Source organism: Cherax quadricarinatus, chromosome 6, assembly GCF_038502225.1.
Source record: "Cherax quadricarinatus isolate ZL_2023a chromosome 6, ASM3850222v1, whole genome shotgun sequence".
Lineage (NCBI taxonomy): Eukaryota > Metazoa > Arthropoda > Malacostraca > Decapoda > Parastacidae > Cherax > Cherax quadricarinatus.
In genome coordinates, this window is record NC_091297.1 from 66,805,548 (window position 1) to 66,823,331 (window position 17,784).

The following is a 17,784-nucleotide window of genomic DNA, read 5'->3' on the forward strand; positions in this document are numbered from 1 at the left end:
GAGTTTTTTAGCGTTAGCTGAGGCAAAATTTTTGCATTAAAATGTATCGTTAGCTGGATTTAACGTTAGCTGATGCCATCATTAGCTGAGGGTCCACTGTATAATTCATGTGTTCACCAGGGAGATTTTTAAAGTAACATTGACCCTGGTGGTTAACCCTTTCAGGGTCCATCCCGTAGATCTACGGCTGATCGGTGAGTGTCCAAACCGTAGATCTACGCCAAAATTCTAGCGCCGTCAAATTTAGCGCGAAAGCGCTCATAGGCCTACATATGAGAGAATGGGTCTGCGCCGTGGGTGTGCGCCATAAACAAAAAATCTAGGCGCCTGCATAGCATTGTGGGAACGCCGGCTCAGTCACCCTTGTTCACCATGCCTCGTCGCAAGTCAGCTCTCACTCCCCGGAAAATTGGGACTCTCCTCTTCCTGTCTGATAGTTCTGACACTGATGGAAGTGGAAATGAAGACGAATTCTACGGCTTTGATAAGTTAGTGACCGAAAATAATGACCAGGATATCGATAATAGTGCAGAAAACCCCGACGATCCTCGACCTTCTACCTCTGGTGTGGGCACTCGTGACTCACCGTCGGGTGTTCCTAAACGTAAGAGAAAACTAATATTTTCCCGTGGCCTGGCCTCTGACTTCAGTAATGACGATGATTCTGACGTGGATTGTGATTTTATTGCGCTCGACGATCATTCGAGTAGTGATAGTGAGGAAACATATTCACCAGTGAAGCGTCGGTATGTCCGCCGCCGCATGCGCTCGGGTAGTGTACCCTATGCTGTGCCCAGGGGACGGAGTACATCCCGGAGTACATCCTGGAGTACATCCCGTGGCCCTACACCCGTTTTAGGTAGTGATAGTGAGGATGATGTGGCTACACTTGGCATGGATGGGCCACAGACATCAGTGGATGGTGTTAGTGGGGCTGGTGGTGGTAGTGGCACCGCCATGCGTGACTCGCTGTGCCACGCGGGAACCCACGCTGCTGACTCGTCAGTTCAAGGACAAAGCGGAGCGTCACCCACCAGCCCGCCACAACCACCCGTACAACCAGCCTATGATGTCCAGTATCCACCAGCAAACCGTATCTGGGATTGGCAGCAAAATCCCAATTTTGTTCCCAGCCCTCACCACTTTGATGACTCGCAAAGTGGAATTCTACCTACCTGTCCCCTTGGAACCACGGCCAATGAACTGGAATTCTTTGAATTATTCTTTGACCAGCCATTGATGGAAATTATTGTCAGGGAAAGTAATAAGTATTTTCAGTACACCATGGCAAATACGATCTTGTCACCACAGTCAAGACTACACAGGTGGAAAGAGACGACTGTTGCAGAAATGTATTTGCTTTTTGCAACAATAATGCTTATGCCTCACGTCTATAAGCATAATATAAAAGCATACTGGTCCACAGATCGGCTAATTTGTACCCCATCCTTCAGTGAAATAATACCAGTGAACAGGTTTATCTTACTGTTACGTATGTTGCACTTCTCTGACAAAACCAGGCCTGACAGAAGTGACAGGTTATACAAGATTAGAAATGTTTTCATGTATCTCAAACAAAAGTTCAGGATATACTTTTATCCATTCAAGAATCTTGTAATTGACGAGTCTTTGATTTTGTTCAAAGGTAGACTGTCATTCAAGCAGTATATACCGAGCAAGAGGAACCGCTTTGGTATAAAATTGTTTGTACTCTGTGATTGTGACAGTGGCCTGGTGTTGGATATTGTTGTATACACGGGTAGTAAAACATTGAAAGATACCAAGATGTTATTGGGTATATCAGGTGACGTAGTGAGAAACATGATGGCACCTTATCTTGGTAAGGGCCATACATTATATACCGATAACTGGTACACAAGCCCATTACTCAGTGATTTCATGCGAGTGAACAAGACAGATGTGTGTGGCACAGTGCGTTCTAATCGTAAACATATGCCCAGGCTCAACGCAGGTGTTCGTGGTGATGACGTGCAGGTGTTTACTGCCAATGACATCATGGCATTACGGTGGCATGACAAACGAGATGTCACATTGTTGACAACCATTCACCGTAATGAAATGCAAGACAGTGGCAAAGTTGATCGAGTGACCAATGAACGTATTCGAAAACCAGTGACAGTGATTGATTATACACAAAACATGCGCTTGGTTGACAAGTGTGACATGCAGATTGGTTTTGTTGACTGTGTTCGTAAGAGTTACAAGTGGTACATGAAACTTTTCTTCCATCTCATGGACATTTCAATGCTGAATGCATATAATATGTACCAAATAAAGACTGGTAACAGACCACCGTATGGTGAATTTTGTTTGTCTGTTGTCAGACAACTCATAATGAAGTACCAGGCAACAACACCTGCAATACAACATGGTCCTCGAATTCATCACAATATACCCAAGCGTTTGAGGAAAGAAGGTGATCATTTCATAATACAGCTTCCTTCAACTCAAAAGAAATTTGCTCAGAAGAGATGCATTGTCTGTGCACAAACAAAACGACGGCAACAAAGACGCAAAGACACTCGGTTTATGTGTGAGGAATGTAAGGTGCCTCTGTGCATGGTGCCTTGTTTCAAGGAGTTCCACAAGCTCCAGCAGTTCTAAAACCATGTCCAGTGATTGTAAATATGTAAATATATGATAGAACATTAGTATTATACAATATTTGTGCATGTTTATTGTAATAAACAACAGTGGTAAACAATAATATGATAATAACTTTAGTGCGGTTATTGTGTTCAATACAGTGAGTATATATATATCAATTATATACAGTATTGGTCTCTCAGGCCCCAAATGTTAGTAGGAATAGAAAAAAATTGGAAAAGAAAAGAAAAAACAACTAAAACAACAAAATAATATAATACGCGTATGTGGAATTCGTCGATGTTGCCGCCACCACATCATTTTCTACAAACTTCTTGGCACTGTATCTCGGTAAGTACTGATCAGATTCTAATTTTTTTTGTTTTATTGCCTTCACAAAAATATGCTCTTTAATTCTGTAAGAAAAAAAAATTTTTTTTTTTTTCAAAATTTCTTGGACACTGGTGCGTGACTTCAGATTTTGGCCTTGGACCCTGTAAGGGTTAATCATTTAGTTTTGATTATAATAATAATTTTTTTTTCAGGGCCACCCTGCCTTGGTGGGTAATGGCCGATGTGTTAAAAAACAAAGAAAAATAATAATAATAATAATTTAACCCTTTCAGGGTCCAAGGCCCAAATCTGGAGTCACGCACCAGTGTCCAAGATATTTCAAAAAAAAAATTTGTTATTTTTTCTTATGAAATCGTAGAGAATCTTTTTGTGAAGGTAATAAAACAAAAAGTACGAAAATTGGTGGAAAATTGACGAAATTATGCTCTCGCGAATTTTGATGTGTCTGCGATATTTACGAATCGGCGATTTTGCCGACTTTGACTCCCATTTTAGGTCAATTACATTATTCCAATCAACCAAATTCTTAGCTATTTCACTAGTATTACTTCTATTCTATCGATTGAGCACAAGAAATCGCCAAGTCAACTGTTTCAACTACAAAATAAAGTGATCGGAAATTGTTAATTTGGCCAATTTAACACAAAGTTCAAAATATTCCAATTTCAAAATAGGGTCCAGAATGAACAATGTAGGCATTCCTGGCACTAAACTAACATTTCCTCTGTTCATTAGTTATGTTTTGAGGCTTTACAAATAAATTCCATTTTGATTTTTTATTCACATAATGAATTTTTATTCACACCAAAAAATAGAAGATTTACTGTTATGCAATACTGTAATAATTGTATAAATATCATCACCATATTTGTGAATGTATATTAGACCCACCAGCTGATGTGTATTAGACGTGTGAGGTTGTTTGTTTACTCTTGAATATCGGCAAAAATTTAACATTTCCGCTACTTTGAGCTCAGTTTCAAGCCATTTCCAATGCTAAAACCAATCAAAATCATCTCTATTTCTGTAATATGTCTTCCATTCTATCAAATGAGACCAAGAAATCGCAAATACAACTATAAAAAACATACGAAAAAATACTGCAAAGTTGCTGTTTTAATCGAAAAATCATGATTTCATTTTTTTTCTCTCATTATGCACAGTGTGCTGCAGGATCTGTTTTATGTGGTGCACACATACCACATAGATGTGTTCTCTCATATCTAGGCCCAAATGTACCACTCACAGTTTATCAGAGTGAGCTGAGCTCATGGCGTAGATCTACGGTTTGGACCCTGAATGTAAAGCCGTAGATCTACGGGACGGACCCTGAAAGGGTTAAGTAGCAGTAAGAGTCATAGCAAGCAATATACTGTATGGGAAAGGAACACTATTTTTATTGTATAATAATAATCCAAACTGTATTGATATTAATAATGTGTTGGTGAGGATGACAAATAAAATGTGTATAAAAATGAATAGAACTATGTCTAAACTCTCCTGGGAGATATAGCAGTGTGTCATGACAATATTCAATTCCATTTTCAGTAGAGAATATTGGTTTTATTTAAGATTATACCAGTGAGCTAAAAAAGCTACACCATAGTCTGATGAAGACAGTAAATATAAATGTGCAGTATATAGAATGAGCAGAATCATCCTGGGTCCATCTCAGTGTTAAACAGGTTGGCATAATGCCCCATTGCATGAAAAACTATGTTCTGTAACAGAATAAAAGATATCACCTAAATTGACCCATACATATGAGCATGTAAATGTGGTTCATTTCACAACTATAGCTTCATTGTAAGGGGATTTATAATTTATTACTTTGCCTCTTGAGGACTACTTGAAACACATGTAAAATGGCAATCCTACATTTATAAGCAGTTTAATAACTGAAGTAACCAAACAAGTAATGACAGTTGTATGAGCACATTTCTGTACTGTATAATAATACTAATAATAATACTAATAATAATACATTTCATCTATCTGTATGACTAGGCTTCAGAGATTGCAAAATCTCCATGTGTTATATGACAAAGTAATTTACTCGTATATATTATTAATTGATGAGGGAAAAAGGGTGAGTGGTGCACTTAGGAGTCTGTGGAGACAAAGAACTTTGTCCTTGGAGGGAAAGAGGGGAATGTATGAGAGTATAGTTTTACCAATGCTCTTATATGGGTGTGAAGCTTAGGTAATGAATGTTGCAGCGACGAGAAGGCTGGAGGCAGTGGAGATGTCATGTCTGAGGGCAATGTGTGGTGTGAATATAATGCAGAGAATTCGTAGTTTGGAAGTTAGGAGGAGGTGCGGGATTACCAAAACTGTTGTCCAGAGGGCTGAGGAGGGGTTGTTGAGGTGGTTCGGACATGTAGAGAGAATGGAGCGAAACAGAGTGACTTCAAGAGTGTATCAGTCTGTAGTGGAAGGAAGGCGGGGTAGGGGTCGGCCTAGGAAAGGTTGGAGGGAGGGGGTAAAGGAGGTTTTGTGTGCGAGGGGCTTGGACTTCCAGCAGGCATGCGTGAGTGTGTTTGATAGGAGTGAATGGAGACAAATGGTTTTTAATACTTGATGTGCTGTTGGAGTGTGAGCAAAGTAACATTTATGAAGGGGTTCAGGGAAACCGGCAGGCCAGACTTGAGTCCTGGAGATGGGAAGTACAGTGCCTGCACTCTGAAGGAGGGGTGTTAATGTTGCAGTTTAAAAACTGTAGTGTAAAGCACCCTTCTGGCAAGACAGTGATGGAGTGAATGATGGTGAAAGTTTTTCTTTTTCGGGCCACCCTGCCTTGGTGGGAATCGGCCAGTGTGATAATAAAAAAAAAAAAATATTATTATACAGCCTCTCCTCAGTTAGTGATGCACTCATTTACTGATGACTCAGACTTACGACGGGCTCTCTGACTATTATGCATGCCTAAATAATGTATATTAGAGCTGATTTCCTCTATTATGTTTATTGCTATATATAGTACACTGCTGTATAAACATTCAAAAATATATATACCAGAAATGTTATAAATGGTGCAAAGGTGACATTAAAACAATATCAGAAATGGCTGACACAAACCCACTACAATTTATAGTATGCTCCTTGCTTAGCGACGAGTTTGTTTACTGACGTGGTCTTAGGAACGGAACTCCATCGTTAAGTGAGGAGAGGCTGCACTCTACTTCTATTTTACATGCTTTGGCTTAGTGTAACAACAAATTAGCACCCAAGGAAGCCATACTCACAGTCAGGGGTGGAATGGCCCTCACAGGCCACAGTTTAAAGTTTTAGCATGCCGTTATGGTACACGTATTATGCAAAGATAAAATACGTGCAGTAGACTGTCAGTCAGGATGCCATCATTCAGGATATTTTTGTTATAAAATGATTGAAGAATTGCAGGTTGAAGAAAGAGTGATGAGACGGCAGATTACAAATTTCATGGTCCAGCACAACCAGAATAACCTGAATTAGCTTGGTTTTAAAGCAGGACAATCATGCCTGTTGCTGCTGAACCATTATGACAGAATTATGGAGGCATTGGAAGACAACCAACACGCAGATATGATTTTCACAGATTTTGCAAAGGCGTTTGACAAATGCGATCATGGAGTGATAGTGCACAAAATGAGGACCATGGGGCATTACAGGGAAGGTAGGCAGATGGATTTTCAGGTTCCTAACACATAGAACACAAAAAGCAGAAGTGAACAGAGCAAGATCCAACATCAGCAAGGTCAAAAGCTCAGTGCCCCAAGGCACTGTCCTGGCACCTCTGCTGTTTCTCATCCTCATAGCAGACATAGATAAAAACACCGATCACACTTTTGTATGATCATTTTCAGATGACACTAAAATAAGCATGGAAGTCACTATGTTAGAGGACATTGAAAAATAACAGGAAGACATAAGAACATAAGAATGGAGGAACACTGCAGAAGGCCTTCTGGCCCATACAAGGCAGGTCCTTATCAAAACGACCTCTACCCAAAGCTACCCAAGAATTAACTCCCGTACCCAATGACACTAATCAAACCCAGCCCCTCCCACTCATATATTTGTCCAATCTCTTCTTAAAGCTGCCCAAGGTCCTAGCCTCTTATCACCCCACTGGGAAGACTGTTCCATGCATCCACAACTCTGTTAGAAAACCAGTACTTACCTATGTCCTTTCTAAATCTAAATTTATCCAACTTAAATCCATTATTTCTGGTTCTTACCTGGTTCGACACCCTCAATACCTTATTAATATCTCCTTTGTTTATGCCCGTCATCCGCTTATACATCTCAATGATATCTCCTCTTATTCTACGTCTCTCCAGAGAGTGAAGATTTAAGACTTTAAGTCTATAAGAACATAAGAACATAAGCAGGGTTTTTCAGTGGGCAGTGTAGAACAACATGATGTTCAGTGGTGATAAGTTCCAGCTGCTTAGGTATGGAAAGAATGAAGAACGCAGCAGGAACACTATATGCAAAACTCAAGAAGGTCACTAAATAGAGCGAATAATTATGTCAGTTGACCTTTCTTTTAAAGACCATAACAAGACAAAGATCACGACAGCCAGGAAAATGACAGGGTGGGTATTGAGAACTTTCAAAACGAGGGAAATAATGCTGATGGTGACACTCTTCAAATCACTAGTGCTCCCTCACTTTGAATATTACTCAGTGCTGATGGCCCGGTTCAAAGCAGGAGAAATATTAGAGCTGGAACAAATACAGAGATCGTTTATGGCTCACATTGAGCCAGCAAAGTGCCTAAATTACTGGGAACGCCTTCAATTCTTTAACATGTGCTTGCTGGAGCGTAGGAATGAGAGATATATTGATAATACATACCTGGAAAGCACTCGAGGGTGTGGTCCCAAATCTGCACACTGCCATAACGACATACTGGAGTGAGAGATATGGGAGGAAATGTAAAATAAACCTAGTGAGGAACAGGGGTGTGGTGGGGGACAATAAGGGAACACTGTATCAACATCTGGGGTCCCAGACATCCCAACATATATATCCCAACATCTTACCAGAAGATATCAGAAACATGGCTGAAACAAGTGTAGAACCCTTCAAGAGGAAACTGGACAAGTATCTTCACCAGGTGCCAGATCACTCAGGCTGTGATGGATACATGGGGCAGCGGGCCTCCAGCAGCAACAGCCTGATTGATCAGGCAAGCACCAGATGAGCCTGGCCCATGGCCAGGCTCTGAGAGTAGTGAAACTCTCAAAACTCTTCAAGAGTAAGGTAAGGTTGCAGCAATTTTTTTTATCGTGATGCTGTAATGTATATTAAAGACAACGTAGCTAGAGGGAAAAATAGCTAAAAGCCTGTACAAGAAGGCTAGTAAATGATAATTTCACTAACTACATATTGCTTGTATCATCTACAGTCATTCACTTACCCTGGCTGTATTTGCACAAATGCTGAATGTGTTAGTGTTTGATATTAAAGTGTGGAAAGTACAGAAAGTAAACAAAAACGTCAAGGGATAATATTGTGGCACTGTCATGATAAATATTTGTGCTTGAAGTTCAGAGGCACACCACAGTATACAATTTATGTATAAATTGTGTATCACAGTGGAAGTCTCAGGAAAACCAACAAACATGATTAAATTGTTTCTTGCATAGCAGTCAATACATGCAGTGTTTTCGTATCCTTTGCATTACCAGGGCTAAAATGTGAAGATAATGGAGATAATGTTTATATACAAATTGAGAGGGACTCCAAGATTTATATATCCTTTGCTTCCTTCTGTTTGAATAGTTAGTGTTACAATGAGAGGAAACTAACTATAATGTGAATACAATACCTTATGTATACTGTACATCATTTCCATTGTTAATTTTTTTTTTTTTAATACTACATCGGCCGTTTCCCACCGAGGCAGGATGACCCAAAAAAAAAAAAGAAAAAACTTTCATCATCATTCAACACTTTCATCATCACTCATACATAATCACTGTCTTTGTAGAGGCACTCAGATATGATAGTTTAGATGTCCCTACTAACTGCCAATATCCCAAACCCCTCCTTTAACTTGTAAATGGTCCAAACATATACATATATGTTCACTACCCCAGTGCCCCGAATATTTTGAAAAATAATTTTTTTTTTATAGAAATAAAGAGCACATTTTTCTAAGTGTTATAGGATAAAAAATTTTTTTTAGGGTCAGTACTTACCGAGATATGAAGGAGCAAAGTTGGCACTTGGCGATCACCTGACAGCAACAAGGAGCGCTGCTGCTTGCAGAAATTCTACATATTTACCGTTTTTTTTTTCCATTATTTTTTTCACTTTTCTTGGTTTTCATGATATGATACTTATGTTTTATAGTAAATCTTTTGATTTCAATGTCAATTGTTGCTTATACACCAATATTATATACAAAATTATTATCATACTGTTACAAACACACACGTACACACTGTGGGAAAGAAAAATTACCTGGGTGGGCTAAATTGAGATGACCTGACTATGGGTCAGGTAGGTGATCTTATCTGCCAATATGACAATTTTCAGAGCATAGTTCTAGCTGCCCAGACAACTTTTGTTCTGAGTAGGGAAATTACATCTAACAAGAATGATCCCAAATGGATGAACAATAGATTAAAACATCTCATTGGTCAAAAGAGAGGCATATCAAAAGAGAGGATGGGCAGTTAAGAACTCAATATTTTCAATTAAAGAGAGAAAAAAAGGTATAAGAAAAGCAAAAAGAGATTATGAGGCTAAGGTTGCAAGGGATTCAAAGACTGACCCAAAAGGGTTCTTTCAGGTATACAGAAGTAAGATTAGGGGCAAGATTGGCCCACTTAAGAGTAACTCTGGTCAGATCACTGACAGTGATAAGGATGTGTAAAAATTCTCAATACCTACTTCCTCTCAGTTTTTACCCAGGAAAATACTGGCAAAATTCCTGAAATAATAGATTATATAGAACAGGATGATAATAAATTATGCACAATTGCAGTAACTAATGATATGGTCCTCAGACAAATAGAGAAATTAAAACCTAACAAATACCCCACTTTGCAAGGGTGTTAAAGGAATGTAAAGAACTTAGCGAACCTTTGGCTAATCTTTTCAACATATTACTACAAACTGGCATAGTGCCTGATAAGTGGAAAATGACAAATGTAATGCCTATTTACAAGGCAGGTGACAGGTCCTTAGCTTCGGACTATAGACCAATAAGCCTTACCTCCATAGTGGGAAAACTTATGGAATCAAGGATCCCCAGACAACTTATAAATTTAGGACTCTGCTAAAAAGTAATCTTATCTCACAATATTAACCAAATCAACCAAACATCTACTAACTAGTTTTATCATGTGACCTCCTGGCTTTTAATTCTGCCATTCCATAAAATATTACCACCTGCACCATTCCTTGTAAATTAGATTTTGTACTAAGTATACATCAGATTTATTAAGTCCAAATAAGATTGTAAAACAGCTTACCACTATTCCATGTTTAGTTTTAAGTATAATTACTATGTACTATTATCTTATCTAGTTTTAATTAGTTACTATGTATTAGGATTAGTTTGCCCGAAATGCCTCAGCATGATAGTGGTTATCTTTGTACTTAGCAAATCAAAATTGTAATTACACATTGTAACCTTTACAAAGAAATAAACTTATTATTTATTATTATTATTAATAATTGCCAAAGCAATTCGTAGCCATCTTGATAGGCATAAATTGATTAATGAATCTCAACACTGCTTTACAAAGGGGCGTTCCTGCCTTATGAATTTACTAACTTTTTTCACTAAGATGTTTGAGGAGGTAGATCATGGTAATGAATATGATATTGTGTGTATGGAATTCAATAAGGCTTTTGATAGAGTTCCACATCAGAGGCTATTGAGGAAACTTAAGGCACACGGAATAGGAGGATAAATTTTTTCCTGGGTAGAGGCATGGCTGACAAATAGGCAGCAGAGAGTTTGCATAAATGGGGAAAAATCAGAATGGGGACACGTCACAAGCGGTGCTCTGCAGGGGTCAGTGTTGGGCCCTTTGTTGTTCACAATTTACATAAATGACATACACCTACCATCCGACTTATGACCTGCTCGACTTACGACCACTCGACTTACGACCACTTGACTTACGACCGTGTTTTTTATGCCAAATTTCTGGGAAATAAACAACTATTTGTGTTGTACACAGTGTTTATCCTAAACCTTACAGTATAAAATACAGTACTAACAACATAAAAAGTAAAGTAAAACATGAAATACCAAAATAAAACAATAAAATAAAGTCATTACAAAAATGTTTTGTTGATATTCAGTAGTAAAGTTCGACTTACGACCATTTCGACTTACGACCGGTTTCTCGGAACCGAACTCGGTCGTAAGTCGGATGGTAGGTGTAGATGAGGGAATAAATAGCGACATAAGCAAATTTGCTGATGACACCAAAATAGGCTGTTGAATTCACTCTAATGAGGACCATAGAGCACTTCAGGATGATTTGAATAGACTGATGCAGTGGTTGGAGAAATGGCAGATGCAGTTTAATATTGACAAATGCAAAGTTCTAAATGTTGGACAGTTAAATAACCATGCCACATACAGTGGACCCCCGCCTTACGAATGCATCGCATTACGTTAAATCCGCCATACGAAGCATTTGAATGCAAAAATTTTGCCTCACCTCACGATAAAAAACTCGCCTTACGTGATTCATCCTGGTCGCGTCCCATGTGTGGCCTCAGCGCCAGTGTTTACAAGCCAGCCAGTGCTGTCACATCTACACATACATTCGGTACATTTCACATTATCCTAGTGTTTTTAGTGCTTGTAACTGTAAAATAAGCCACCATGGACCCCAAGAAAGCTTCTAGTGCCATCCCTGTGGTAAAAAGGGTGAGAATTAGTATGGAATTGAAAAAAAGAGATTAAGGAAATGTGTGCAAAGTGGGTTGAACTTCAAACCTTTACTGATGAAAATCACCCTGACACAGCTACTGCAAGCTGTGTTGGCAACCTGTACAATGACAATGTTATGGCCCATTTTAGGAAAGTCTTAAAGGAACGGGAAGTACAGAGCTCTATGGAAAGATTTGTTGTGTGACAGAGGTCCAGTGACTCTCAAGCTGGTCCTAGTGGCATTAAAAGAAGAAGGGAGGTAACCCCAGAAAAGTACTTGCTACCTCAAGTCCTAATGGAAGGGGATTCCTCTTCTAAACAATAACTTCCACATCTCCCCTCCTCCCATCCCATCAGTCATCACCAGATCTTCAATAAAGGTAAGTGTCATGTATACTATTCTTAGCAGAGTAGTAATTGTGCATATCTTCTTCAGTTTGTATTAAAATTAATATTTCATGTGGTCAATTTTTTTTTTTCATACTTTGGGGTGTCAGGAACGGATTAATTTGATTTCCATTATTTCTTATGGGGAAAATTAATTCGGCTAATGATAATTTCGGCTTACGATGAGCTCTTAGGAATGGATTAATATCGTAAGGCAGGGGTCCACTGTATAAACTAAATAATATAGATCTTAATACTACTGATTGCAAAAAGGATTTAGGAGTTCTGGTAAGCAGTAATCTAAAACCAAGGCAACAGTGCATTAGTGTTTGCAATAAAGCTAACAGAATCCTTGGCTTCATATCTAGAAGTATAAATAATAGAAGTCCTCAGGTTGTTCTTCAACTCTATGTATCCTTGGTTAGGTCTCAGTTGGATTGTGCTGTGCAGTTCTGGTCACCATATTACAGAATGGATATAATGCACTAGAAAACATACAGAGGAGGATGACAAAGATGATCTCATGTATCAGAAATCTTCCCTATGAGGATAGACTGAGGGCCCTGAATCTGCATTCTCTTGAAAGGCGTAGAATTAGGGGGGATATGATCGAGGTGTATAAATGGAAAACAGGAATAAATAAAGGGGATTTAAATAGTGTGCTGAAAATTTTCCGCCAAGACAGGACTCGCAGCAATAGTTTCAAGTTGGAAAAATTCAGATTCAAGAAGGATATAGGAAAGCACTGGTTTGGTAATAGAGTTGTGGATGAGTGGAACAAACTGCCAAGTACAGTTATTGAGGCTAAAACATTGTGTAGCTTTAAATATAGGTTAGATAAATACATGAGTGGGTGTGAGTTGGACCTGACTAGCTTGTGCTACTAGGTCTGATGTGGTGCTGCTTCCTTAAGTGGAAGTGACGTGATTAGGTGGGTCATTGGGCTGATCCGTGGTGGGGGGGGGCACATGGACCTGCTTTGCATGGGTCAGTAGGCCTGTTGCAGTGTTCCTTCTTTCTTATGTTCTTATGATTTTGTACACCTGGCTGAATCACACGCTATTGTCTACAACTGTATACAAGTATTTACATGTCCCACTTATGTTTCTAGAGCTCCACGATTGTATGATACTCCATGAAGCATGTATTCATACAGAGTGCTACCCCACACTGGTGACATATGTATCGTGTGTCCTTCCGCTGTTGGGGTCATTTTGTGGTGGTCGCACACACAACAGACTTATGGGAATGCTTCTTCTCTGGGGTAGGTGGTATTGGTAACAGGTAGTGACAGTTAGGGATTATATGGTCTGGCACTTCCCCCACTGGCTGTGGTTGTGGTTGGGGGACAGGTTGTGGTGTGACAGGTCGCTGTTGAGGGGCAGGTACAGGTTGTGGTACCATACTTTTTTGCTATCAGTTTTACGACATTCAGGGAGAATTCTGCAAAATGTTGTCGTTTTCCAGTCTTTATTTCGTACATGTTGAATGCATTGAGCACTGCAATGTCTACAAGGTGGAAAAACAGCTTTATATACCACTTGGTTGACAGCAATGTCACGTCCCGTTTGTCATGCCACGTCAGTGCCATGATGTCATTAGCATGAAACACTTGCACTGCACCTTCAGCACTGCCTCCACTGAACCTTGGCATATGTTTTTCATTCCTTCTCACTGTTCCACATACACCTACCATCCGACTTACGACCAAGCTTGGTTCCGACCAACCGGTCGTAAGTCAAAATGGACGTAAGTCGAACCTTTGAAAATTGCCAACATACTGGGTAGGGCATAATGTCAAACTTTTCCTATATAAACTACCTACATAGTACTGTAATGTAATGTACAATCATTATTTCATTCTTTTTACCATAATTTACTTCTATTGTTATATTTTAATTATTTATGTACTGTATATAATGTATACATGGTAGTGAACTGTATTGTAAATTTTACATCGCATACAGTATCATATGTTACTGTTATCTTTATGTATTGTCGACACAGTGAATGGGAGAATACCACTGGTAGTGTCATCCTGCCAGAATGTAGTATAACCTATACCCTAAGTAAAGAGAAAACAACTCTATAACACGTGTAATACGTAGCTGGCTGGCTGGCCGGGTGGGTGGGTGGGTTTTGGGTTGGTAGGTGGGTGGGTGGGTAGGTGGCCGGGTGGGTGGTTGGCTGACTGAATGTGGCTTTCTCTCTCTCTGTATCTCTCTCTCTCTCACAGGTACACATAAGTGAAGTTATCATACATAGTATAAATTACCTAGGATAACCTCAAAAATCCAGACAAAGTGCTATACAGTGGATCTGTGCTCCAGTGCCCTAAATTAATAATAATATTAATACAGTGGACCCTCGACCAACAATGGCATCGATTAACGATAAATCCGACTAGCGATACATTTTAACGCAAAATTTTTGCCTCGACTAGCGCTAAAAAACTCGACCAACACTATTTGTTCCGTCAGACGCGTCCACTTCTGGCCAGTGTTTACAAGCCAGCCAGCCACCGCGGTCGCTTCCAAGCATACAGTCGGAACATTTCATGTTATCACAGCCTTTTTAGTGATTGCACCTGCAAAATAAGTCACCATGGACCTCAAGAAATCTTCTAGTGCCAACCCTACAGCAAAAAGGGTGAGAATTACTATGGATATGAAGAAAGAGATCATTGCTAAGTATGAAAGTGGAGTGCGTGTCTCCGAGCTGGCCAGGTTGTACACAAAACCCCAATCAACCATCTAATATTGTGGCCAAGAAAACGGCAATCAAGGAAGCTGTTCTTGCCAAAGGTGCAACTATGTTTTCGAAACTGAGATCGCAAGTACTCGAAGATGTTGAGAGACTGTTATTGGTGTGGATAAACGAAAAACAGATAGCAGGAGATAGCATCTCTCAAGCGATCATATGTGAAAAGGCTAGGAAGTTGCATGACGATTTAATGAAAAAAATGCCAGCAACTAGTGGTGATGTGAGTGAATTTAAGGCCAGCAAAGGTTGGTTTGAGAGATTTAAAGGGAAGGGAAGTAACCCTGGAAAAGGACTTGCCACCTCAAGTCCTAATGGAAGGGGATTCCCCTTCTAAACACTAAGACCATCAACACTCTCCCCTCCTCCCATCCCAACAATCATCACCAGATCTTCAATAAAGGTAAGTGTCATGTAACTGTGCATGTCTTCTTCAGTTTGTGTGTATTAAAATTAATATTTCATGTGGTAAAAACAATTTTTTTTTTCATACTTTGGGGTGTCCTACACGGATTAATTTGATTTCCATTATTTCTTATGGGGAAAATTAACTTGACTAACGATAATTTTGGCTAACGATGAGCTCTCAGGAACGGATTAATAGCGTTAGTCGAGGGTCCACTGTATTATTATTATTATTATTACAATAATACATTGGTACTAATATTAATAATATTATTATTAAACTATAATATAATAATCGTGTCCACTCATTACTTACCTTAAAATATCTGTAGACTTAATGTAGAGTAGCCCTTGTGGCTTAACGCTTCTTTTTGATTATAATAATAATTAATGTAGAGTGAGAGGTGAGTAAACAAGATTAAATGAATAAATGAGAAAGAGGGTAGAAGGTTGGCGAGTTATGTAAACAAACATTGCTGTTGCCAGCCCGGACACGAATGGTTTCTGTTCACTCTGTCAAGCCGACCAGAAAAACATCTCATATTTGTTAATTTATATGTTTATATGTTGTGTAGCATGTTTATTATATAATTTTGAAAAAGAAATCATAGATGGATTAAGCAAAATGTCTATATCAACGTTTTATACAGTGTGCCTCAGTGATTATTATTGTATTATTATCATTATTAATATGGTGTCTTCAAGACCAATTACACTCTTAATGAGTGGCTCTGAGACAAGCAGACAGAAAGACAGACACACAGGTAGACAGATGTTCAAGAGTACACAAATGACATCACTGTCCAGTCTAATACGTGGTCATGAATGGGTTGACATTATAAAGTTATTGCAATAATGCAGTAATATGCACAAAAGTAAATCTTCTATTTATTTGTGTGAATAAAAATTCAAAATGGAAAGCAAGTGTAATATAAGAGGGGCCTGGAGACATGACTAATGAACTGAGAAAATTGTATTTTAGTGCCAGGAATGTCTGCATTGTTTATTCTGGTCCCTATTTTGAAATTGGCATCTCTTGAAATTTGTGTGAAATTGGCCAAATTACCAATTTCTGACCACTTTATTGGGTAGTTAAAATAGGTAAATGGGCAGTTTCTTGTACTCAGTCGACAGAATAAACAGAATACTATTGAAATAGCTATGAGTTTGGTAGACTGGAACAGGGTAATGGGCCCAAAATAGGGTGTAAAGGGGTGAAAACGCTGATGCGTAAATATCGCCAATGGGTTACAGTATATTCTAACCTAACCCCTCTGTAATCTGGCAAAATCATTAATCTGGCATCCTACAGGTCCTGATGATGCTGGATTAGTGATGGTCAACTTATATCACCTTTGTTAATGTTTATTTTTTTAATGTTTATTTTTTGTGACTATCAGGTAGTTGTTGGCACAGCATGGACTCACTGGGAGGCTCACAACCTTTTCACTGTACTGTCAAAACTCTCAGAGATGGAGCAAGTTGTGAAAAGACATCACACAGTAAAGGAAAATATTTCCCAGGACACTTTAAAGACAGACTCAGAGAAATATAATTAAATTAAAAATTTATTCTGCTGTTTACCTGGAGTTTACCTGGAGAGAGTTCCGGGGGTCAACGCCCCCGCGGCCCGGTCTGTGACCAGGCTGTATAGTTTAACTTAAAATAATTTTATTTTGTAATTATTTATAGTATGTAAATAAAAGTTTTCAAGATGTATACTGTATTTTAAGTCCTGTACCACTCTTAATTAAACTTCATGCTTTTACTTACTAACAATTCTCTGCACTGTTTGTCAACTGAGACATTTAGTAGTTCCTTCTCTCACCTGTCCCCTCAAGGGAGGTTCCTTGGTGCTGGTAAGGGGCTCTTGATCTAGGGAATTGGATCTGTGCTCTAGTTCCCTGAATTGAGTCTGAATACCTTCCATCCCCCCCCCCCACATGTGCTGTCTAATCCTACGGGTTTAGCGCTCCCCCATGATTCTAATAATAATAATAATAATTATTATTATTATTATAATCAAAAAGAAGCGCTAAGCCACAAGGGCTATACAGCCATAATAATAATAATATTATTATTATTATAATCAAAAAGAAGTGCTAAGCCACAAGGGCTATACAGCGCTGCAGGGTAGGGAAGGAAGCAAGGGAATTGGATGGCAGAAGGGAGGGGGGATGATCAGCAGGTTACAGAAAACAGCGGGGCAGGGGATAGTATGGGGGTAGAGGGTAGCAAGAGATTGAAGTAGAAAGGGCTGAAGGTATCAGAATTTGTGAAGTAAGTCAGTCGTTGTCAAAAAGTCAATGAGAGAGTCCGGATGAAAGGTGGGTCCATCAGCGAGAAGGGAAGGTAAAGAGAGAGCAGCAGAGCGAAGA

The 17,784-nt window shown here is 39.1% G+C and overlaps 1 protein-coding gene across 1 annotated transcript in view; it reads left to right on the forward strand.

Annotated features, from left to right (window-relative positions):
• Positions 1-17,125, forward strand: part of LOC128693059 (transmembrane protein 126A) — a 46,799-nt gene extending 29,674 nt beyond the window's left edge. The window contains exon 4 of the mRNA XM_070081833.1: positions 16,807-17,125. Coding sequence (XP_069937934.1) covers positions 16,807-16,965 — 159 coding nt within the window. The 3' untranslated portion in view covers positions 16,966-17,125. The remainder of the gene's footprint in view (positions 1-16,806) is intronic.
• The last annotated feature ends 659 nt before the right edge of the window (positions 17,126-17,784 follow it).